A 23,764-nucleotide genomic window follows, 5' to 3' on the forward strand; every position below is an offset into this window, starting at 1 on the left:
GACACATGAGCTTAATGTACTGAACAAGACGTTACAAGGCCAGGGGCAACTTGTCAGTGCTGCCTATGACAACGTGAGAGCATTCTCCACAAAACTGGCGCTCTGGAAAGCTCAGCTCTCTCAGACAAACCTTTGCCATTTCCCAGCATGCAAGGCACTCGTGGATGCAGGCACACCATTCAGTGCTGACGAGTATGTTGATGTCATTTTGAGGCTACAGGAGGAATTTGATCACAGATTTGCTGACTTCAAGACACACAGAGCCACCTTTCACATTTTTGCGGACCCCTTCTCCTTTGATGTGCAAGATGCCCCTTCTGTGCTTCAAATGGAGCTCATTGAGCTGCAGTGCAACTCTGAACTCAAAGCAAAGTTCAGGGAGGTGAGTGGAAAAGCAGACAAGCTTGGACAATTTTTGAGAGACTTGAGCCCTAGTTTCCCTCGGCTTTCCCGAATGTTCAAGCGGACCATGTGCCTTTTTGGTAGCACATACTTGTGCCAAAAGCTCTTCTCCACTTTGAACTTCAATAAGTCCAAGTACAGGTCCAGACTTACGGATGATCAATTTTTTAACCATGCCTTTCTTGTGGAAAACCTAATGCGGCCCAGCCTCACCCAGACTCTGCCTGCAGCGGCCCCCAGCTAAATTGAGTTTGAGACCCCTGTCCTACACCATAAATCAGTAAGAGAGGGTACGACCTCTCTCATGGCCCCAAGTGGTGTGTGCATGCCAGAGCACTCTGGAAGGCACACAGAGTCTTTACAGACTACTCAGGATCAAACCTCTATCATTATGCAATCGATTATACAACTCTAAGCATATATGAGTAAATATTTCTAAGCATAAATGACAATAGACAATATAAACCTTACAGCTGGTTTTAATAACAGAATTCATTTGTTTCTCAAATGAGAAAGAGCTATCGAGAAACACTCGACGTGAATTAGCATTATGTGCTAATGCTAATACTGTTTTCCCTTTCTTTATACAACTTGAGCAGTTATTGCTAAGTAGGCCACTTTTCTCTGTTAAGGATTTGTGTGACCATGATAGAAACTCTGATAAGCTAATGCTGCTAAGCTAATGCTGTTTATGGGCCCTGTTAGAATCAATATTTCATTCTCATTCTGTTGTTTGAGAACAATAACAGAAAAATGTGCACTTGAGAACAAATTTATTGTGAATTCAGCTGTGAATGTACAGTTTGTCATTATTTAAGCTTCCATTTCCAAATGTTAGCTGACACTTTATTAGGTACACTGGCATCTATATCAGGTACACCTGTGACCTAAATGTTCCTGCAAACAGACTCCTTGGAGACCCCTACATAAATATCCATGAACTATCCAGCTAGACTAGTGTGTCTGTCCCTGAAAATATTCCTGCATGTGTGATTGTTCATGTCTCATCTGCAGGAAACAAACAGGAAGTGAGTGAAGGACACAGGAAATGTTTCCAGCTCTTCCTCCTCTATCAGATTTTCTCTCCATACCTGAGAGTGTCCAGTCTCCAGCCTGGATCCTTCAGTCCAGCCGACAGCAGCTTAATTCCTGAATCACCTGGATGATTGTAGCTCAGGTCCAGCTCTCTCAGATGGGAGGGGTTGGAGGTCAGAGCTGAGGCCAGAGAAGTACAGCCTTCCTCTGTGATCAGACAGCCTGACAGACTGCAGACACACAAAACAACAATCTATCTGTCAACAGTTGTTTTCTCTTTGTCACAATAACATCTATCCATCCATTGTAACTTTATTTATAAGTGACAATACCCAACAGACAACAACAGTCATCTGAAGCTGTTTAACAGTGTAAGGTAACCGCCTCCACTGTGAGCAGCACTTGGTGATGGTGGGAAGAAGAACTCCCTTTGACACAAAGATCCTCCCAGTGAAAACAGGCTCCAGGAGGAGCATCTACCATGACTGGTTGCAGGGTGAGGGGAAAGAGAAGAGATGAGCTCAGAGAGACAAGAACAAAACAGAGAGTCAAAAGTTAAGGACATGCAGTAGTGACATATAAAAGCATCAGGAGTGAAAAGAGGGGAGAAGAAAGCAGAGCATCATGGGAAGTCCACCAACAGCCTGAGCCTATAGCAGCATAACTAAGGGATGGTTCAGGGTCACCTGATCCAGCTCGAACTATAAGCTTTATCAAAAAGGAAAGTTTGAAGCTGATCTTCAAAGTAGAGAGGGTGTCTGTCTCCTGAACTCAAACTGGGAGCTGCTTCCACACCCAGTCCAACATAGCCAGGCTTTCTTTGCTGCTTTGACAAAACCTCAAATCCCAGTCAGAGACGATGAGCATCATCACAGTGATGATCATTTCTCTGTAACCCAGGCTTTCTGCTTCAGGATCTGTGCACGCTCACAGAACAAGGAGACCTTTAAACATCATTTCACTAAATGGATGGACTGAGCTCAGCCTACAGATGAACTGGTGCCAGAGATCATAAAGAACATCAAACAGTCAAATTCAACACTTTTAATGGAAATATGAGATTAATGCTGCAGACAATCATGAACCTGCTGAATTCATGAACATCAAGAATGCAGCGAGTGGTAAAATAAAGATTTGACCTCAGTGTGCTCAGTGTTCCTGTCTATTCCTAACATATTCCTAACATGATAGCTGCACTTTAGAGCTCTAAAACTGGAACTGACACATGTTTAAACTCTACATGTTACTCAGTACATTCAGTTCTGACACTCGCCCACAGTCCAACAAAGGAAACATGGAGATCACATCAGTTTGTCACCAAAGTCTAATTATTAGGGCAACTTAACCTGTTATTATCTCGTTAACTCATTAACTGATTAACGTCAGCAATTATTTTAATCACAGTTTTTAAAATCATGATTATTGTGAAAGTGCTCACTGGCTCTGAATATAACAGCCATGGGTCACAGGAGGGATGTTGATCAGTGCTGGCTTGAAATGGGCGTCATTATGCGTCTCAGCCAATGGGAGCATTGAGGGTGGGCCTAATACTACTGCAGCGCTCACATGACCCAGGACAGAAAGAAAGGGGCGGGGACAGAAACATGGAGACAGGTACAGATCTTTGACATGTTCATTTTAAACTGTTCCAGGAGGCAGTGTTGATACAACTAAAGTTATCTGTTGTTGAAGAAGTCGGTCTGAGGAACGTTCTTAGGATCAACAAATGACGGCATGTATGAGCCTCAAGACGCAGCATCACAAGAAGAACACATGAGCTGTAGAAAAAGGAGAGACTACGAAAGCCACGGTGTTACAACATGAACCAGCTGTTGGTCTCTCTGGAGACTACTGGGCGTGGCTGGGTAACCATGGTTACCTGGGAGTTACAGAAACGTGCAGAACATGTGATTCATGTTGCACAGCAGTGGGACATTTGAAATACAGTCAGCACACTCAGTACAGATAGTGCATCAAATATGATGCTGCTGCCAGACGTCTGCCTTTGAACACGTCCCTGCATCGCGCACAACACCAAGGTTGCCATGGCAATCACAGCTGACAGGGACAAAGTGCACAGCTGGAAGCCTGCAGGTATATTTAACATGATGTATTTCTCAGTGTCCTGTCTGTGTGAGAGAGACAAACAGCCTCTGTATGTGTGTGTAAATACAGCATGAATATGTAGAGGACATGTTTGTGGATATAAGTAAATGAAAGCTCTGCGTCATTTGAATCTTCTTGTTTCTGTTGCAGGTCTGTGACTGAACTTCTGGGAGGAGAAACGTTGGTTTCATGCTCTGTGATTCTGTGTTTTGTCATCTCTCTCAGGTGATGCAGAGCTCAGATGATGACCCCGCCTACGTGGTCAAATTCAAGTCTACATTCAGAACAGACCTGGAGACACACAAGCAAAATGCCAACATTGTATATGTGAAAACTGCTGCTGGAGCCAGATTCAAGGAGCTCAAGTGTTTACCCAGATCTTACTGAACTTACTGCAGGAACAGAGGGTTGTTGGAGGGAAACCTGTGGAAGCAACAACATCCGAGCCACCAGAGAAGAAGTTGGCCCTGTTGGTGCTTCATCAGAGTGTGAACAGGAGGAAGACTCAGCTGAGAACAGTGTGGTGGATACAGAGCAGAGCCCACCATCAGTACAGAGGCCTGTCCATTAGAGTGCTGCTCCAACATGCAGCACATGTACTTGGCCACAGCTGCAACATCTGTACCTGTGAAAGCTTCTTCTCTGTTGCTGCTCATATTGTGCAGAAGAAGAGAGTTTCTTTATCATCAGAAAATGTCAATGAGCTTGTGAGTCTTAGCAGCTGGCTCGGTGCAGAGGAGGAAGAACATGTCAGTCAGAGGAAGATAAATGCAGTTCATGTTGTCAACTCAACCTGGACTGTTGAAAGAGTTTTTCTTTGTCTGGTTTCTGACTGAGATTCTCCAAAGGAAATCCAGCACAAACACACACTTCACACACTCAAAGTCCTGCACAGTAAATGAGCTGATGAGCGTTTGTGCTGCTGCCTGATAACAGAACAATAGTTCTGCTGCTTCCTGTTCTGCAAACACACATTTATAAATGTTCACTTGCTGTTGATCAAAGGTATGTTGGTGGCTCTGGACGCTGAGGGAACTTTGTAAAAAACTAGATCAAATGTTAACGTCCTGGCAGAGGCAAAGAACTTTGATTTGATATTTGATTAGATTCATGTTTCAGCTCAGACTGACAGAAATATTTGAACTGCTGCTGTGTTAAAGGGAACACTGCTGTTAGAAAGCACCTGATCTGTTTCTGCACACTGAATGTTGCACTTCTCATACTGCAGTACTATTAAAATAAGTACACAATGCACTACTTTTGAACTCATGATTGCATGTTGCTGTAACAAAGCCATTAATGTGATTCAAAGTGTTCATGGTTTCCCAGCACAACAAATGATTGCACAAGTGTGACTGATCCACTTTCTAATGTGTGTGTAGCCCACACTGTGTGTCACTGTGTCACAGGTGAGTCTGTGTGTCCAGGTTCTATGAGGACAACAGGATATAGTGACTGAGTCCAGCAGCTTAAAGTCTGACTCCATCCTCCATTTAAATAACTCACAGCAACAACTGAATAGCTTTGCCTTTGTGTAGCTGACACTTCATTTTAATGTCCTTCTATTCTGGTTCATCTGGTCTCAGTTTCTATAAGCACACAGGTTTCATCAGGACTCTATGACCTCAGTAATCTTTGCTGGGCCTTAATGCTCTGAACAAAGCTGCACATCACAAGACTAAATAGAAATGAATCAGTCTTTCATTCTCACTGCTGTTTGACTTCAGCTCTCAATGTCCCACCATAACCCATGGAAAGAATTACTGTCCATCCAGGCTGCTGAACATGAAGCTGAAGAAGGTGGAGTATTGTGAGGGCTGATGGAGATGATGAATCCAGGAGCAGTGGGTGGATGGCAGCATCAGCATGAAGGATCAGTGTGAGAACACATCATCATCCACAAAGGAAACCAGTCTGAGTGTCTGACGCTCTTGTTAGAAAGACGCAGTCCCAGCAGTTAGCTTGTCTGCTAGTTAGCTGAGAGCTAGCTCACTTGTACATTGAATACCAAACTGTGTAAACCAGGGGTGTCAAACATATGGCCCGTGGGCCAAATCCAGCCCTTGACATAATTTCATATGTCAAATATTGATGAATTTTCAGGCTTGCTGATAATCAATGTGAGCACGGCTGAGATGTTATTCTGATGAGCAAACCATGTGGCCAAACACTTTAAGAGACAGACTGGGATCATACCATTATGTGAAAGAGGACATGTCCCATAGACAGCAAGGGTAGTGGTAGAGACCAGTACACAGAGAAATGGGAGCTGTACTGAAATGCAAGCGTGTCAGGAAAGAGTGAAAAGGCAAAATGAGCAGCATCTGGCTGCATTTCAGTGATATTGGAGACCACAAAGCTGAGTGCAACATTTATACAGGAGATATACAGGAGACGCTGAGAGTAGAACTGATAAAATTAGGAGCTGGCTAAAGTGAGACCCATTTTTATTTCCACCCATTTTCCACTGTGGAGGACAAAAGGTTTCAAACTGGTCCAGGTCTTAAACCTCACGTGTTCTTCCTAATAGCAGTAAATGGATAGAAATAAGGCTTTTATGAAAACACTGAATAAAACTTGCTGCCTTTAAAAAGACTAAATGTACAGTTCAGTATTGAATCCTACATAAAATAAACTATATATAAAGTGTGTCTGAATGGCAGAGATGCAGAAATATGTGCATGTAGCACAGAGCCACGGCTCAGTGTCTGAATGAGTCTCACAGACCTGAATGTGCTGTTGAAGCCATTTATAATTATAACGTAATTCTTTACTCGTTTGATCTGCTCCTTACCACAAGCCACCAGACGTAGAAGGTTTTGGACTTTTAACTATATTTTCTGAAGTTTTACAACTTTTCTTACTGTTAAAAACCTCGTTATGGCCATTCATGCTGTACAAAGTAATTAGACATGTGTGGTATCTACAGAAACGTCAGAATCTCAGCTAAAAGGTCACAAAACCATCTCAACAACCACCAAACAGCTGAAACAGCAGGTGAACAGATCACACAAAAAAGATGTAAACACAAATCCCCCTGATCATCTGTTTTTTAAACATGAAGCGTCGTTTTGGACGTTCATTTACTGCTGGTTCAGTGAATTTTGGTTGGACAGTGATGAAACCTGCAGTCTCAGAATCTGTGAGAAGTCTGCTTTCAGCACGCAACAGCATTGTTGTGTTGTGTGCTGTGGCTCCACCTCTGCAAACTCATCACTGTTTCACCAACATGTTTCTACTTAGACAATAACAAAGGAAGCAGTTCCCAGGAACTACTTCCTGTCTTGTTAACATAAGAGTACGTTGCCCTTCAAAACACCTCCACTTCTCCTCTTATTAGAGGACTGCCTTATTATTAATCTGCTAATTCTGTCAGTTGATGAAAGAAAAATGCTTGATCTCACCTGAGAGTTTCCAGTGTACAGTGTGGACTCTTCAGTCCTTCAGACAGAAGCTTCACGCCTGAATCCTTCAGGTTAATGTTACTCAGGTCCAGCTGTCTCAGATTAGAGGTCTGAGAGCTGAGACCTGAGGCCAGAGCTTCACAGCTTCTCTCTGACAGGTCACAGTGACTCAGTCTGAAAAATAACAGATAAACAATTACAAAAATAAAACACTTATGTTGAAGCGTAATGAGATACTATTATATTTAGCAATATTTCATCTTGTTTTGTCAGGAAACTGAGCACTGATGCAGAGCAACATGTGGAGAGAATCAGAGGAGAAGAAGTGAAGAGAGAACAGCAGTAAAACAACACTGAATTGTTCAGTGTGCTTTTGATATCAACAAAATGTGTCAAATTTCTTTATTTTGTATTTGTTTTAGTAGAATTGATGATTATCACTTAGATAACAACCACAGGCCAGGTCTAAATTGCACTTTGGTGACAGTTACACCCAGAAATATTTCAGAAACGTGGACAATTTGTGCTCCATTGTATTCAGTATTGAACAAACTGAGTACCGATGACCACTTAATATTTTTGATATTTTATTTCAGTTGTTCCACCTGATCTGTGTTAACTAGAATAAACATTTAAAAGCTAAAGCTATGATCACATATGTACTTACAGAGCTTTGTTGGAGGCTTTGACCACTGGCAGCAGCCTCAGAAGAGCCTTTTTAAAGGCTCATGTTCTCACTTAGATCATTTATTTCTACTTACATTTCATTCTGGGAAAAATGGGGATTACTTTGGAAACAGGAAGTATTTTCCCCAAAAATCAGCCCTGGATTAGTAAATCACTCCAACATGTTCTCAGGCAGAAGAAGCTGTCTTGTTATGAGGGAGAGAAGAAAAGCAGCTAAAATCAGGTCTAAAAGTAAAGCAGAGCATAGGTTGAATAAAGGACACTCAAGGCTGGCTTTGAAAGGAATGAAGTCCATGGTGGGGATGCAGAGCAAGGACCAAAGATGAATGTGATGCTGAATCAGCAGAAGACTTGGACTCATTTGATTCCAGCTTTGATATCATTGATTTCAATGAAGAGCTTTGTGATTGTAGCAAAGGACTGGTAGCTCTGAAAGTGACACTGCTGAAGTGTTTGTGAAGGTTCGCAGTCATCTAAAAAAAAAGGCATCTGGACTTCTTTAAGTTTCTTGAAGACGTTTCGCCTTTCACCTCTCATCCAAGAAGCTTCTTTATTTCTAGGGTCAAATGGTCCCAGATTTAAGCCCTGTGGGAGAGTCCGCCAAGGGGGTCATGAACCAAATGATTTTACAATTATTGGTTAACTAAATAGCTTCATTAAAACACAACTCTTCTTCTTTTAAAGCAGCACTTACTCCTTGTAAGCTCCACCTGCTCCACCTTCTGAGTCAGACGACATGAAAACAAACTGTAAATCTAGTAGAACCATGATTGGAAATCTTCTCAGATCCATTTGTACATTTAGAGCCTGATCCTGAAATATAGCAGCACGGACATTCACAGCAGCAAAGGGTTCTTGCTGATCTGAGCTGGCTTGGCCCTGGCTTATTGAAGATTAAAGAAAGTGGAATCAGCTGTTCAAAACCCCACAAGGCTGCCCGCTGTGACTGAAACAATGGGACGGGTCGTGACTTCTCAAAATGGGCTCATTGAACGCAGCACGGATAAGATCTTGAAGAAGCTCATGGTGGTCGTGAGTTCTCAGACTTTGCTCTTTGAGCGCAAAACCCATAACCTCTCGGAGAAGCTCGTGGCTCTCCAACGGGAGATTGAGAGACGAGTGACGGACTGTTAGATCAGCTGTGAAATTGACATGCAGTTGTTCGCACCAAAGAAAGCCACCATCATTTTATGCGGCTAACATACCGGCGCCAGCTGTGGTCTCAAGGCTGGAGCTGAACAAATCTCACCCTGATAACAGACGGTGTTTAGACTTTCCTTCCCATCCTAAGCATGCTTATCCCCTCCCGGTGCAGACGGTGGGTCGAGGGGACCAGCGCAAATGCTGCAGGCCCGGATGCGCTGTCTACACCGGCTGTCTCTCACCTTTTACCCATCCCTGCTGCTTGTCATGTGTTTCTATGGCGCATTAAGAGTTTTCATGTGCTCTGCGCTAAGGTCATTTTTTGTCTGTTCTCAAACTGATCTCCCTGTTGGAGCTCAGTCTGGGAGGAGTTCTTTTTTCTCCTCATCTTTCCTGATGTTGTGCATTTTCTGCTGTTCGGTTCCAGGTCGCTGCTCTAGCGGCTGACCGGCCAGCTACCTAGCCTGACCCGTCTCCCCAATGTGATGTTTGTGTATTGTATGTACGGTTGGAAAGCTCAGTATCCTAATTGCCCTTTGAAAATAAATACAGTGTTCTGAATCTGAATCTGAAAAGATTACAGAAGACGACTCTGTTCAGTAAATATTACGCTCATACTGTCAAGAAATACCAAAGGTAGGTAAAACTCTGGTTGTTGCAGCCATCCAGTATGACATGCTTTGTACTGTCCTGCTGCAGTTTGTGACACCTGGTTGATGAGTTGTGAAGGACGATGAAACAAACACTTCACTCAATGTTTGTCTTCTAAACTGGATGTAATTTGGGCAGCCGATAGTTTTTCTTAATCTATCCCAGCTGCAAATAGGAACACAACAAATAAATAACTTTACCCACTTGGATCCTTATCATTCAAGATTGTGAAAAGATTCTCTACTCAGAGAATACTGGTGATTTTAGATGAGAGAGATGGAAGATGATGAAGGGGAAGAGTTTTCAGAACTTGAGGCCTTTTGTTTTCACTGTATAGGACAAAGAAGACAGGAAGGGAGGGAGAAGTGAGGAGAATAACACACAGGAAATGGTGTTGGGCAGACTCAAACCAGGCCCTGGAGTCACGACTCTAACCTTCAGTGCATCATCATCATCATCATCATCGTTTATTTGTATAGCACTTTAAGAACACACCAGGCAGACCAAAGTGCTGAACAACACAGATCAAAACAACAACCAAATTAAAAATACCATAAAATCATTACAAACAATAAAATAAATAAGAAGGTGTCAGTTTCCTACAGATTTAAAAGCCAGGGAATAAAAATAGGTTTTCAATCTGGACTTAAAGACCTGCACTGATGACGCTTGTCTAATTTGGAGGGGAAGGTTATTCCAGAGCATCGGAGCCGCAATTGAAAAGGCACGGTCTCCTCTGCATTTCAGCCGCGACTTAGGGACCGACAGCAGCAGCTGCTCAGCTGAACGGAGCGAGCGAGGAGGAACATGTGACTTCAGCAAGTCAGTTAAGTACACAGGAGCCAGACCATTTAAAGATTTAAAAACCAATAAAAGGACCTTAAAACGAACCCTAAAATCAATGGGAAGCCAATGCAGGGAAGCCAGAACCGGAGTGATGTGATCGAATTTCCTACTACCGGTTAAAAATCGCGCTGCCACGTTTTGCACTAACTGCAGGCGTGACAAGGTGCCCGACCCGACCCCTATTAAAAGGGAATTACAATAGTCCAGACGTGAGGTGATAAAAGCATGAATAAGAGTTTCCAAATTGGGTTTGGAAAGGAAAGGCTTAACCTTCGACAGGCGTCTGAGGTGATAAAAAGTTGATTTTACCACCCCACTTACATGACCTTCAAAAGTAAGCGCAGAATCAAGTTTAACACCAAGATTAGTGACTGAACTTTTCAGATGAGAGGTCAAATCACCAAAATCAACATCTGGAGAATCAGTAGAACGATGCGGGCCATATAAAATTGCTTCCGTTTTGCGACCATTAAAATTCAAAAAATTATTTGCCATCCATAATTTAATATCGCTAAGACAGTCAAGCAGTGATTGACATGGGGAGGTATCCAAATGACTAAAAGGTAAGTAAAGCTGACAGTCATCGGCATACAAATGAAATGACACTCCGTGTTTACGAAAAATCGCACCAAGGGGGAGTAAATACAGCGAGAAAAGTAATGGCCCAAGGATAGATCCCTGGGGCACACCCCAAAGCAGAGGGGCCACAGAGGAAGCGGCCAACCCCAGCTTGACACAAAAACTCCTTTCGGAAAGATATGATTTTATCCATGACAATGCCAGATCAGAAATTCCCACACAGTGATGTAAGCGGGAGATCAGCAGGTCGTGGTCCACTGTGTCAAATGCAGCTGTCATATCCAATAAGACAAGCACAGCATATTTACCACGATCAGTAGCAACAAGAATGTCATTCATAACTTTAACAAGAGCTGTCTCCGTACTGTGAAAGGGCTTAAAACCAGATTGGAAAATTTCAGACAATTGCGAGTCGCTCAAATAATCCAACAGTTGGGTATGTACAATCCTCTCCAAGATCTTGCTTAAAAAGGGAAGTTTGGAGATAGGTCTAAAATTTGACATAGTAGAACTATCAAGGCCAGGTTTCTTAAGTAAGGGGTGTATGACTGCATGTTTAAACCCACTAGGAACTTGACCGGTTAACAGACTAGTATTGATAATTTTCAGGATATAAGGTCCAAGGATGGGAAATACTTTTTGGAGAAAGCGGGGAGTAACAACATCATTTGGGGAGCCACAGGGCTTAGCATGTAGCACCAACTCCTCTAAGTCACGCAGAGAAATCGGTGCAAAAGCAGGGAATAAGCTTGAGCAAGGAGAATGCATGGCCGGATCAACAATAGGTGGAATCAGAGGCCTCAGGCTAGCAATTTTGTCCACAAAAAAGGTGATAAACTTATTGCACATAGCCTCAGAGGACGGCAAAAGGTTGTAACCCTCCAAGTTAAGTACAGAATTAATCGTATTGTATAAAACACGAGGGTTATGAGAGTTGGCCGAAATAAGTTGAGAAAAGTAGGAGTGTTTATCGGCCTGGGTCACCTGCTCAGCCAGGTAAGCTACAGCAGTCAGCAGTGTGTGAGTTAATTTGAAGACAATGATGACTATAAGTCAGGTAAAAAAAAATACTATCATCAACCAACAAGGGGAAAACAGTGAGCTTGAATGGCCAAGCTTTGACCAAGGGTGGCTCACTCCTCGGTCTTCTTGCCCAAGGAGTGAACCACCCTGCATGGCTATCAATGTGGTGCAACCAAGGCCATCATACAGTACAGGCCATCCAAGCTGATTTTAACTTTTCCTCCCAGACACCACCTTAGAAATCATCTAGATTAGGATATGTTGGCTGTTCTAGATCCAATCACAACAAACAGAGAGCTGTTGTGTGTCCAAGGTGAACAGGAAGAATATATACATGCATAAAGTCAATAAAGTCAGAAGGTTTGCTTTAGACTGTGCTGCAGGTTATCATCAAAGACAAACAGGCACCATGCTGCCAACAAATGGCATCAAGTCTGACTTGAGGTTTTTTGTTCTTTTTTTTTTAAAATCAAGATTAAATTTTATAGCAACCACAGCAGAGATGACCAGGGAAGGTGTGCTTGAGGGGATATAGCTACAACAGCTGGTTTCAGACTGAAGATGAACTGAGGTGCTGCACCCAAGTCTGCAGGTTCAGGGAGGGACAAACATCTGCTGCAACCAGATTGGAGTGAGAGGAGAGAGCAGGCCAACAACAACAAAGAAACAACAAACACACTGTGGAAGACCGAAGCAGAGTTTAGTTTAAAGTGGAACTAAGGATGTTTCTCTGGCTGCCAGGATTCACTGAGTAATTCAAATGCTTTCTTTAATGCAGGACCCACCATGCATGTAAAAGCAAGTGTTTCACCAACATTTGTGACTAAAATAGACCTGCAGTAGAAATGTATCTAGGAGCATGCATGTGAATATAAAGTATCACAACATCAGGCACATGCAGCCTAAGTGTTTAAACAAACACTGATAACATAACAGCAGCAGTGATGATCAGAGTTTATGGTGAATCCAGCGTCTCGAGTACACCGAGTTCTGGAGGCATCAAAGAGGTCACAGTTGTATTGGAGAAATCCCAAAACTTTACAAATTCATACAAAGACAGAAAGCCTGGTGAAATAAATTACTGACACAGTTGGATGTTAAAAGTAAAGACATGAGTACAAATGTACTCACAGAGCTTTGTTGGAGGCTTTGACCACTGGCAGCAGCCTCAGAAGAGCCTCCTCTGAAGCAGAGTATTTCTTCAGGTCAAACACATCCAGATCTTCTTCTGATGACAGTAAGATGAAGACCAGAGCTGACCACTGAGCAGGAGACAGTTTATCTGTGGAGAGACGTCCTGATCTCAGGGACTGTTGGATCTCCTCCACTAGAGAACGATCATTCAGTTCATTCAGACAGTGGATCAGATTGATGCTTTTCTCTGCAGACAGATTCTCACTGAGCTTCTCCTTGATGTACTGGACTGTTTTCTTATTGGTCTGTGAGCTACTTCCTGTCTGTGTCAGCAGACCTCGTAGGAGAGTCTGATTGGTCTGCAGTGAAAGACCCAGGAGGAAGCGGAGGAACAAGTCCAGGTGTCCATTTGGACTCTGTAAGGCCTTGTTCACAGCACTCTGGTAGAAGTGTTTCTCTGCAGATTCTCCTGTTTCAGACTTCTGGGAGGTTGTTTGTTGTTCTTCCAGCAGATTGAGTCCAGAGTTGATGAAGGTCAGATGGACATGAAGAGCAGCCAGAAACTCCTGAACACTCAGATGGATGAAGCAGAACACCTTGTCCTGGTACAGTCCTCTCTCCTCTTTAAAGATCTGTGTGAACACTCCTGAGTACACTGAGGCTGCTCTGATATCGATGCCACACTCTGTCAGGTCTGATTCATAGAAGATCAGGTTTCCTTTCTGCAGCTGATCAAAAGCCAGTTTTCCCAGAGACTCCATCATCTTCCTGCTCTCTGGACTCCAGTGTGGATCTGTCTCAGCTCCTCCATCAAACTTGACCTTCTTCACTTTGGCCTGAACCACCAGGAAGTGGATGTACATCTCAGTCAGGGTCTTGGGCAGCTGTCCTCCCTCTCTGGTTTCCAGCACATCCTCCAGAACTGTAGCAGTGATCCAGCAGAAGACTGGGATGTGACACATGATGTGGAGGCTTCGTGATGTCTTGATGTGGGAGATGATCCTGCTGGCCTGCTCCTCATCTCTGAATCTCTTCCTGAAGTACTCCTCCTTCTGTGGGTCAGTGAACCCTCTGACCTCTGTCACCATGCCAACACAGTCAGGAGGGATCTGATTGGCTGCTGCAGGTCGTGTGGTTATCCAGAGGCGAGCAGAGGGAAGCAGTTTCCCCCTGATGAGGTTTATCAGCAGCACATCCACTGAGGTGGACTTTCTAGGGTCAGTTAGGATTGTAGTTTTGTGGAAGTCCAGAGGAAGTCGACACTCATCCAGACCATCAAAGATGAACACAACCTGGAAGTCTTCAAAGCTGCAGATTCCTGCTTCTTTGGTTTCAGTAAAGAAGCGATGAACAAGTCCCACCAAGCTGAACTTTTCCTCTTTCAGCACATTCAGCTCTCTGAAAGTGAATGGAAATATGAACTGGATGTCCTGGTTGGCTTTGTCTTCAGCCCAGTCCAGGCTGTATTTCTGTGTTAAGACTGTTTTCCCAATGCCAGCCACTCCCTTTGTCAGCACTGTTCTGATTGGTTCATCTCTTCCAGGTGAGGCTTTAAAGATGTCTTCTTGTCTGATGGTTGTTTCTGGTCTGTCTGGTTTCCTGGATGCTGTTTCAATCTGTCTGACCTCATGTTCATCATTGACCTCTGCAGTCCCTCCCTCTGTGATGTAGAGCTCTGTGTAGATCTGATTCAGGAGGGTTGGGTTTCCTGCTTTAGCGATGCCCTCAAACACACACTGGAACTTCTTCTTCAGCTTAGACTTAAGGTTACGATGACAAACAGCAGCTGGAAGTTCTGAATAATAATAATAAAAATACAACTTTAACAATCATATTTTACAAAATGCTGATGACAATTTCTGACCCACTGAGAAATGACTGAACACACTGGTGTCACAAGTGTCTCATTTATCCAGCAGCTTAAACCTTTAGATAAATCCTCTTACTGCTCTGCAGACGGTCAGCCAGCTCCTCCTGCTTCATTCTCCTCAGGAAGTCCACTGTGATCTTCACAAATGCCTCTCTGCTGTTTCTCCTCTGCTCATCATCCTCCCTCTGAAACTCCAAGCACTGGGGCTTATTTGGATTCAGAGCCTTCTGGATCTTCTTCAGCTCGTTCTTCACAAAAGTGATGATGTTGTCCTCCAGCAGCTGGAACAGAATATTTATGAATGACCCACCACTCTGAACTTTAGTCCACACAACATCCACTTCTTTACCATCAAGGGGCATATCATCCACGACCTCTTCACCAATTATAGGTTTGACTTTATCTGATTAACTGAGACTTTGTCCACAACTCCATGATCCCAAAACGTTGATGCTGTTCATATGAATGCAGCGATTTCAGTGGGAGAAACATTTCACTGGTGTTCAGAGCTGAACTACCAACAGGTTGATGATCAAAGCCAGAAACTTGGAGATGTTTCAGGTGACTGAGTTGATCGTACAGACAACTGGTCTTAAAGGTTCACTCTGTTTACACATACAGATCAGTATTTAAGGTTTGACTCTCATCATCCACTGGGGCACAAACTGGGCGTCATCAGGACGCTACAACACAGAACAAACACCATCCCCACAGACACAGCAGCCAGCGAAGCAGAAGAACGTCACATCAAGAAGGTCCTGAGTAAATGTGAACGCTGGTTTGAGGGCGGAGTCAAGGAGGCCATTTATGTGAAAAGGAAAGACCATCTCTGAATGGAGGAGGGGCCTAAGGGTACAACTGTCACCATCTTACATGCTGTGATTGCAGCCATTCCCCAGCTCTCTGTGAACTGGACTCATGACCATTGATCAACAACCATTGATCAATGGTCATGACAATATGCGTACCAATGATCAATGAACTGACCTCCCAGCCCATTGTTCCTTCAGTGGGCTGGTTTCAGTCATACAAATGTCCTGTTTATGAGATTGAAACCTGCAGTCAGCTGAGACTGAAGAAGTCACCTGATGATGATGAAACGTTTCTCCCACTGAAAACATCCAGATGAACAGAATCAAGCTTTTTGGGATTTACGTACCTGGATGATTGAGCATCAAGACACAACTCTGTGACTTTTCTCAGATGAATAAATCCTCTCCTCCAGCTTTGTTTACATCTACCAGCCCTGTGGCGCTGCCCAGGGACAATAATCTATGTGAGAGGTGGAAAGTCATACAGGTGTCTGCTCCTGCCTTCAGTTATTTTATCTACTGTGTGTCAACTGGCTGAACCTCCTCCAACTGTCTACTGTCTCCCTAAACTCAACAATGACTTCGTGATCTATCCATTCTCTGACCAAAGACATCCTGCTGCAGGAGGTTAACATAGCAGCCAATGATGATCCCACTCACTGTGAACAACACATTTGGACCTGATTTGCTGCTCTGGTTTACACGTGAACTTCCACTGCTGCTGTCACCAACTTGAGAGGCTCTACAGAAAAACTGGACTTGTCCATAAAAATCATAAACTACATTACAAGGACAGCATTGCTCAATCAACTCTAATTACTACTGACATGTTATCTCTTCTAACTAAGGTACAGACACTCAAACTTGCTGCTTTCAGTGAGAAGTCAAATGTCTGAATATGAGCTGGAAGCTGCTGAGAGTCCTCCTCCTTCCCGTGGGGTTTACTTTCTCTACTACTTTCACTATAAACACGCCCCTTTCATGCACCTGCAGAGGGCCACCAGCAGATGGAGCTGTCTTAAACAAATCCACTTGGATAGTTAGCTGTAGATGACTTTATCAGTATGATTGTAGGATTTTGAGTTATTCTTTAGATTTATTTCAACTCTTATATTGTGCACAAGCGTTGAGCGACCCATAATTTCTCTGTACTTTTCATAAGAGCAGCCAGACTTTCAGCTAGTTTTTCTTTGCTCTGCAGGTTTTATGAAGGTGTGTCAAAGTTGTTCTTTGGACATTAGCTGCTTTTTAAATCATTTTTAGTCCTCGTACAGAAACACTCTTCAAGCTAAATCCAAGTGTGTTAGACCAGAGTTAACCTGATAGATATGTGTGGGTGTGTAACTCTTAGAAGCTGCTTTTTATGGGGGCTGGGTCTTTGGAAAGTGTTTTAGTAACACACCCTGAACTGCACACTTTAACAAACAACATGAGATTTTAACAGTAATGTAAAACTCATGTGATTCACTGTTATTAAGCACAAACACATCTATGGCCCTGTTTCCATTAGTAGCTGCTCAGATCGACTCACCACAGGTCGCCACGACTGGACTGGATCCACTGGTTTCCATTACAGTTGAGGACCACCTAATGTGGTCGTCTCAATACAGCCGAGTGTCAGCTCACATCATTAGTAAGTGCTAATGCTGCTAATTTCCATCATATTTGTCATTTATTGCTCAAAGTTATTGAAGAAACAGTTATTCAGCTTCATTCCCACTGATCTCGACTACAAACTGTTTCACTTTGGTTTCTGTTTAAAGCCTCGATGTTTAAAACGTTTCCCTGTGATCACATTTGCACCGTCTGATTTCAAAGTTTGTTTTCTTTTGGTCATTTAGTCCACAGAGTCCTTGGTGTTCTGAAAGGGACCTATAAATAAATGCATTATTATTAATATTAAAGTAGTTGTTGTACATGTACAGACCATAAATATGAAGTCCAGCTGTGTTTGATGCTGCTGGGCAGACTGACCACTGGGAACCTCTGAGCTCTGCTGCTCCACTCTGTGGAGGAACCATGAAGGATTAGATCAACACAGGATAAAGATCCAGGAGTTTCTGCTCAAATAACTTCATCTGAATCAAGTCTGTCAAGTTTTAGACTCTCAGATTCTGAAGATATATTTTCTGTTTTCTATGAACTTTCTTTCATCAGTGATGGAAGTGATGATGCTGCAGAAGCTCAGAGGAAACTTTGAGAAAACTGTGATGAACCATCAACTAATGCTCTCAGGAGGCCAAAGGTCCCTGAATGTAACTGTGCAGCAGATTCATCGAGTGTTTGAAACCTGACCACTTCCATATGTTTTCATTCTAACACAAGAAGTCCTTTTCTCATTGCTTTGATTTGAGTTTTGAGTTTTCTGAGTCTCGTATTTGGAGTCGAGTCTAATCAAGGATCTGACAGAAGAACATTAAAAAGGATTTACCAGTGCTGTCAAAATTAACATGTAGGGTTAGGGGTTCATCTGTTATCATGATTAACATGATAAAAACCTTTAACACGACACATCTGGAGAGCAGAACGACTCAAAATCCCTGAAATGTTTCAAAAAAATAACAACGACCAACATGAAGGATTCTGCACATCGTGACAGAAGGAATTTTCTTGTCACCGAAGCACTTCCAGCTTAAAATATCACAACAATGCAAAGCACTGATGACACAACTGCCAAGTGGACAAACTGCAGACCTGTTAGTGTTGTTAATAACATAGTTTTGGTTCCTCGTGTCAAAGACTTGAAGAAGAGTGACAGAGAGTGTTAGACTGCTGCAGGATCAGTGCCACCTCCACAGACCTGTGAAGAAAATGATTGTTTGACAGATGGGCTCAGATTCAGGATCAGCTGAGGAGTTTGTGGCTGACAGAATCCTGCAGGTACAGAGCAGAGCCCATCATTAGCATGCAGGACTGTCCCTGGGGGGGTCGGCTCATTCAGGAGGTTAATCAATGTTTACATGTTCAATAAACATGTTAAGTGTGTAAATTTGCCCTTTTCTCTCGAGTCTGTTTGCTCATGAAATGAACTTTGATTCGTTTACATTAAAAATGATGTTTAATGGTGATTAATCCAAATTAATCCACAGTAACCCTGTGATGAGTCTGATTAAACATTTTCATTAACAGCAGTAATATAGATTATATATTATTATATATTAGTGCACACTTAGCTTTTAGTATATATGTTTGTTACAAAGTTGTATTTACAGCAGAGAAGCTGAGTTAAAGACTGAAAACTATTCAAAGTCTCTTTGAATTGAAGCGTTTAACATTCTTTGTGTTTATTCTGCATTGACTTCATTATATGGTGTAAACGTCTGTTACAGGCTTAAATATAAAGTTGGAAAATGTAACTGCAGCTATTGATCAAGTAATTGTGATTAATCAGGATTAATGACAGAAGATTGTGTCATTAATTAGTCATGTTTTAATCTACTGACAGCACTAGTGTTCACTCTGGTGCCTCCAACTGTTTTACGCCCTTTCAACACCTTCGTGGTCAAAAGTGTACACGCACAAAATCTACAATAAAACCCTCACGCAGCAATAGGACAGACACACAATCCATTTATCTCTGTGTCTCAAACACACACACGTGTATTCAAAGCCTCGATTTGTTCATATTTCATCTGTTGTGTTTTTATCTTCAGCGTTTTCAGTGTTGCTGCATTTACACCAAAAATGTTTCCATTGATGAATCAGATTGATTTGAATGTGTTTCATCCATACAAATCCCTCCCTGGTGGTCACATGACTCTATAACATAACAGGAGTCATGTGACAAGAGTTTCATGCTGTAAAATGTCAAAATGGTTGAATGTGGTGGAGTAAAAATGTGAGATGTCAGCTACTTTTCTTCAATATGAAATGTTTGCAGGGCCTGACAGGAAGTGGACGGACGCTCTGATCACTTCCTGTTTGCTGAAGTGGGTTTTCAGTTGTTTAGAAACCAAAGGCTTGTTTTAAAAGACAGTTTAAATGGGACTGAGGGAACGACGTGTTTGTAGTTTATATCCAACAACATCAAGCAGTTTAATCAAAGAGTTCATGTTGCTAACAGCTCACCTCTCTGCAGCAGACACAGGCTGGACTTTAAAATAAATGTAGCGCTCTTCAGACCAGTCACTCCTTAAGGACACAGAGCTGGCTTCAGGTTCATGTTTACGTTTAGTTCCTTGTTTCTTCCTGTGAATAATGATGGAGCAGTGATGTGAGTGCTGAGCTGTGACATGGAGAAGAGTCATGGACAGTTAGAGATGGTCATCTCACCTCTGAGCTTTGGTCTGGCTCTCATGTTCCCCACACAGAGTGCTTTTAGAGGGAGGGACTCCCTCCTCTCTGTCCTCACACTGATCCATGCTGCTCAATTCAGCTCACACACACTTTCTACCTGCAGAGGAAACACAAATCATTCATGTGCACATCAGCTGAAATCCTCCTTTCATCATGTGTGCTGTCCAAATATCAGCTGCTTCTTTCCTGCTTCATCTCAGTGTCAGCTGGATGCAGTCAGACAGCAGTGTGAGGCAGAGGAAGCTGCCATCAGCTGCTCTGCTATCAGTCCACTAGATGGAGCCTGAAGCACACACGATGCATTCACTGACACACACTGATTCACTGTGACTGGAAGCTTCAGTCAGTCCAACACGTGTGAACAACAGTTTAAACGTTTCAGCTGATCCAGGATTCAAAGAGGATCAGCAGAGTTAAAGCTTCACACTAATTCTTGCTGCTGAGTTTGCAGAGAACTGCACACACACTGATTCACTGCTAATGAGAAGCTTCTTCCATCCAGTAATTCATCATCCATCAGCTCTGCTGCTGCTCTCAGTCCTGGACTCTGATCACAAACTAAAAGCAGCTTTTTAACTCGTGTCTGTAAGAACTCTTAGTGTTAGCTTAGTGCTAGCTTAGCTTTAGCTTAGTGTTAGCTTAGCGTTAGCTTAGTGTTAGCATGCTGTGTGCTAGCTTAGCGTCAGAGTTCTGCAGGTGTCTCGTGTGTAAATATTAATCACAGTGACAGTAAAGGAGGTAAAGGGCTGTGACGTCATCACGTACGCTGCGTCCTCTGTGGGCTCTGAGTGAACTCAAAGTACAAACTACAAGTACACAAACACGAACGTAGCTCAGAGTGGCGGACACACTCGGCCTCGTTGGTCCAGCTGTGAGTCCGTTACCGTGAACTATGGAGCGGCAGATTTGTGCTGAACTAAGCTGCACACAGCTGATGTTAGCCAGGAAACATTACACACTGACTTTAATGGAGAGACCGGAAATACAAACACACACAGTTTGTTGTGTGAAGAAATCAAACACGAGCTGAACAAACAGTAAAGTTCCTAAAGACAAACTGTTAAAGGAGGAAACAAAGCAAACTTACAGTTTCTTCACACACCAACAACAAGCTCCACTCCACGAAGTTCAGGAAGTGAAATTAAACTTTGAGCAGGAAGGAAACACCCAAAGAGACGTTTGAGGACAATCAGGAGCATTGGAACACTGTGCTGCGTTCAGTTGCACCTCGGAAACTCCAAACCTCTGGCAGGCTGTGATTTATTTCTGCTGGTTTTCCTGTTTGAAGCACAAACATCCGTCATCACTTTGTTGTTGTTCTTCCTGCAGCGTTTAAATATTTCAGCACTGAACTGATGTTTCTTCAAAGCTCATTTCAACCTGTTGAAGTCATGAATGAAAGTGCAGACTGAGAGTGGATCACATGATGTTTGAGGTGTGTCATGTGACATGTTCAGTATTGTCACACATGTCTAGATTGTCCCTGATATCATAACTGCTCAAACACTGATGATTATATTTGAAGAATTATTCCTGATGGCAGCAAAGTTTGAATGGAGCTCTCTGTCTGTGCTGATTTGTCGCCCTCTGGAGGTCAAAGCACAAACTGCATGATGTCACTGTAACCACCACAGAGACAGGAAGTGTTTTTATGACTGAAACACTGAAATGATGCTAACGGCTGTCGTTAGGCTCACTGACAGCAGTGCTGATGTGTTCATGTCAAACACTGGCTCAGGTCAGACTCCTTCATCCTTCTCCAGCGTGAGGCCGCCCTCAGACCCACAGGAGCTCTGACCTTTGACCTCCTGACCCTAACCATTTTAGTCTTGTTGCATCTTTAAATGCAAATCCATCCAAACTGTAGCCGAGCAAAAGAAGCTGGAAGCTGTTCTATGAATGATGTTGTTGAAGGAGCTTGGAAAGAAAAGCGTCTGGACTTCTTTAAGTTGCTTGAAGAGGGACATGGACGTCTTAACGCCCACTCACATCCTGGGACATTTGATCACAGGAAATCACATGATAGCGTGGGGCTAGATCTCACAATGGGTTCACCCAAAACCTTGGCTGATTGAGACCCACACCCATTTTCACGGAGGAGGAGGAGTTTCACATGCTGAACATGTGACAGCCTGGTTTAAAGGGATCAAAAGTAACTGGACACCTGATTCAGTTCAGGTTTATTCATCCGCTCCAAACCACAGCAGCAGTCACCTGCAGGGAACCAGCTGATCCATGTAACTGGGGACAGACCACAGCCCAGAGCACTGGTTCATGATGTGTTTGTGGACTGTAGGTTGTTTGGATAGAGATGAGATGTACTCAGCAGTCTGTCTCTAATGTTTAATGAAACATGAACAGGTAGAAACCTGCAGCCTGACTGCTCATCACTTTGTTACCTGTTCAAGTTCAGCAGCAGCAGCTCACTTTATCACGGTGCTGGTCTGAGGTCAGTGTTTACTCAGCTTTAACCTCACTCTGGGTTCTTGGCTAGCTTAGTGTTAGCTTAGTGTTAGCTTAGCATTAACATGCTGTGTGCTAGCTTAGCGTCAGAGCTCTGCAGGTGTCTCGTGTGTAAATATTAATCACAGTGACAGTAAAGGAGGTAAAGGGCTGTGACGTCATCACGTACGCTGCGTCCTCTGTGGGCTCTGAGTGAACTCAAAGTACAAACTACAAGTACACAAACACGAACGTAGCTCAGAGTGGCGGACACACTCGGCCTCGTTGGTCCAGCTGTGAGTCCGTTACCGTGAACTATGGAGCGGCAGATTTGTGCTGAACTAAGCTGCACACAGCTGATGTTAGCCAGGAAACATTACACACTGACTTTAATGGAGAGACCGGAAATACAAACACACACAGTTTGTTGTGTGAAGAAATCAAACACGAGCTGAACAAACAGTAAAGTTCCTAAAGACAAACTGTTAAAGGAGGAAACAAAGCAAACTTACAGTTTCTTCACACACCAACAACAAGCTCCACTCCACACCTGGACACTAAACACGGACACACAGGTGAGCTGCTTCCTGGAAGGAGGCGGGGCTCCACCTGAAACTCAGCACAGGTGGGAGGGGCTCAGCTCTGTGTGTGCTGATGTGTTAACTTTAAAAATATGCCGTCTGACTGCTCAGACTGAGTCAGAGTAAAGTTCACATGCTGACGTGTGGAGACATGAAACCTTGTTGTAGCTGCAGGTGTGAACACACTGATCCCAGATCAGCTCTGCTGTATTTGTAACATGAACATTTCTGCTGCAAAGCTTCAAATGTTCAGCATGTTTCTCTGTTTCCAGTCTATAGATCCAGTCACACTTTCTACCTTCACCTGTGCAGTAAAGACTGAGAGCAGAGCTGAAACCAAGCGTCCAATCAGTGAGCAGCATCAACACCTGAGCTTCATTCAGACTCTGTTATTGAAGATGTTGTTGGTACAAAGTTCATCTGCTGCTCACATGAATCCATGAAAGATTAATTTCACTGAATGTTTCTTCAAAGCTCATTTCAACCTGTTGAAGTCATGAATGAAAGTGCAGACTGAGAGTGGATCACATGATGTTTGAGGTGTGTCATGTGACATGTTCAGTATTGTCACACATGTCTAGATTGTCCCTGATATCATAACTGCTCAAACACTGATGATTATATTTGAAGAATTATTCCTGATGGCAGCAAAGTTTGAATGGAGCTCTCTGTCTGTGCTGATTTGTCGCCCTCTGGAGGTCAAAGCACAAACTGCATGATGTCGCTGTAACCACCACAGAGACAGGAAGTGTT

General features: G+C 43.2%; 3 protein-coding genes across 3 annotated transcripts in view; all 3 read right to left on the bottom strand.

Moving 5' to 3' along the window:
* The window catches only part of LOC145422807 (stonustoxin subunit alpha-like), a 14,361-nt gene extending 4,968 nt beyond the window's left edge, over window positions 1-9,393 (bottom strand). The window contains exons 1-4 of the mRNA XM_080294628.1: window positions 9,388-9,393; window positions 7,615-7,661; window positions 6,948-7,121; window positions 1,494-1,667 (exon numbers count right to left, since the gene is read on the bottom strand). Coding sequence (XP_080150754.1) covers window positions 1,494-1,667; window positions 6,948-7,121; window positions 7,615-7,661; window positions 9,388-9,393 — 401 coding nt within the window. The remainder of the gene's footprint in view (window positions 1-1,493; window positions 1,668-6,947; window positions 7,122-7,614; window positions 7,662-9,387) is intronic.
* LOC113017358 (protein NLRC3-like) overlaps window positions 1-22,013 on the bottom strand; it is an 84,585-nt gene extending 62,572 nt beyond the window's left edge. Inside the window, exon 1 of the mRNA XM_080297002.1 lies at window positions 21,076-22,013. The gene's annotated coding sequence lies outside the window, so the exon portion shown is untranslated. The remainder of the gene's footprint in view (window positions 1-21,075) is intronic.
* Window positions 9,382-23,375, bottom strand: LOC113018055 (protein NLRC3-like). The gene is made up of 7 exons (XM_080297128.1): window positions 22,943-23,375; window positions 19,965-20,085; window positions 19,761-19,880; window positions 17,620-17,698; window positions 14,957-15,161; window positions 13,008-14,805; window positions 9,382-9,757 (listed from the first exon to the last, which is right to left on the bottom strand). The coding sequence occupies exons 2-7, from the start codon at window positions 20,051-20,053 to the stop codon at window positions 9,673-9,675; spliced, it is 2,376 nt and encodes a 791-aa protein (XP_080153254.1). The 5' UTR covers window positions 20,054-20,085; window positions 22,943-23,375; the 3' UTR covers window positions 9,382-9,672.
* Between the last annotated feature and the right edge of the window lie 389 nt (window positions 23,376-23,764).

Source organism: Astatotilapia calliptera, chromosome 3, assembly GCF_964374335.1.
Source record: "Astatotilapia calliptera chromosome 3, fAstCal68.1, whole genome shotgun sequence".
In the NCBI taxonomy this organism is placed as follows: domain Eukaryota; kingdom Metazoa; phylum Chordata; class Actinopteri; order Cichliformes; family Cichlidae; genus Astatotilapia; species Astatotilapia calliptera.

What these genes read in the sequence shown, in the direction of transcription:
- LOC113018055 (XM_080297128.1), bottom strand. Translation starts at nt 20,053, where the DNA reads ATGGATCAGTGTGAGGACAGAGAGGAGGGAGTCCCTCCCTCTAAAAGC. An exon ending in CCTGTGTCTGCTGCAGAGAG is followed by an intron (nt 17,699 to 19,760) that starts GTGAGCTGTTAG and finishes GTTCCTCCACAG; the next exon opens with AGTGGAGCAGCAGAGCTCAG. An exon ending in AGCTGGACTTCATATTTATG is followed by an intron (nt 15,162 to 17,619) that starts GTCTGTACATGT and finishes ATTCTGTTCCAG; the next exon opens with CTGCTGGAGGACAACATCAT.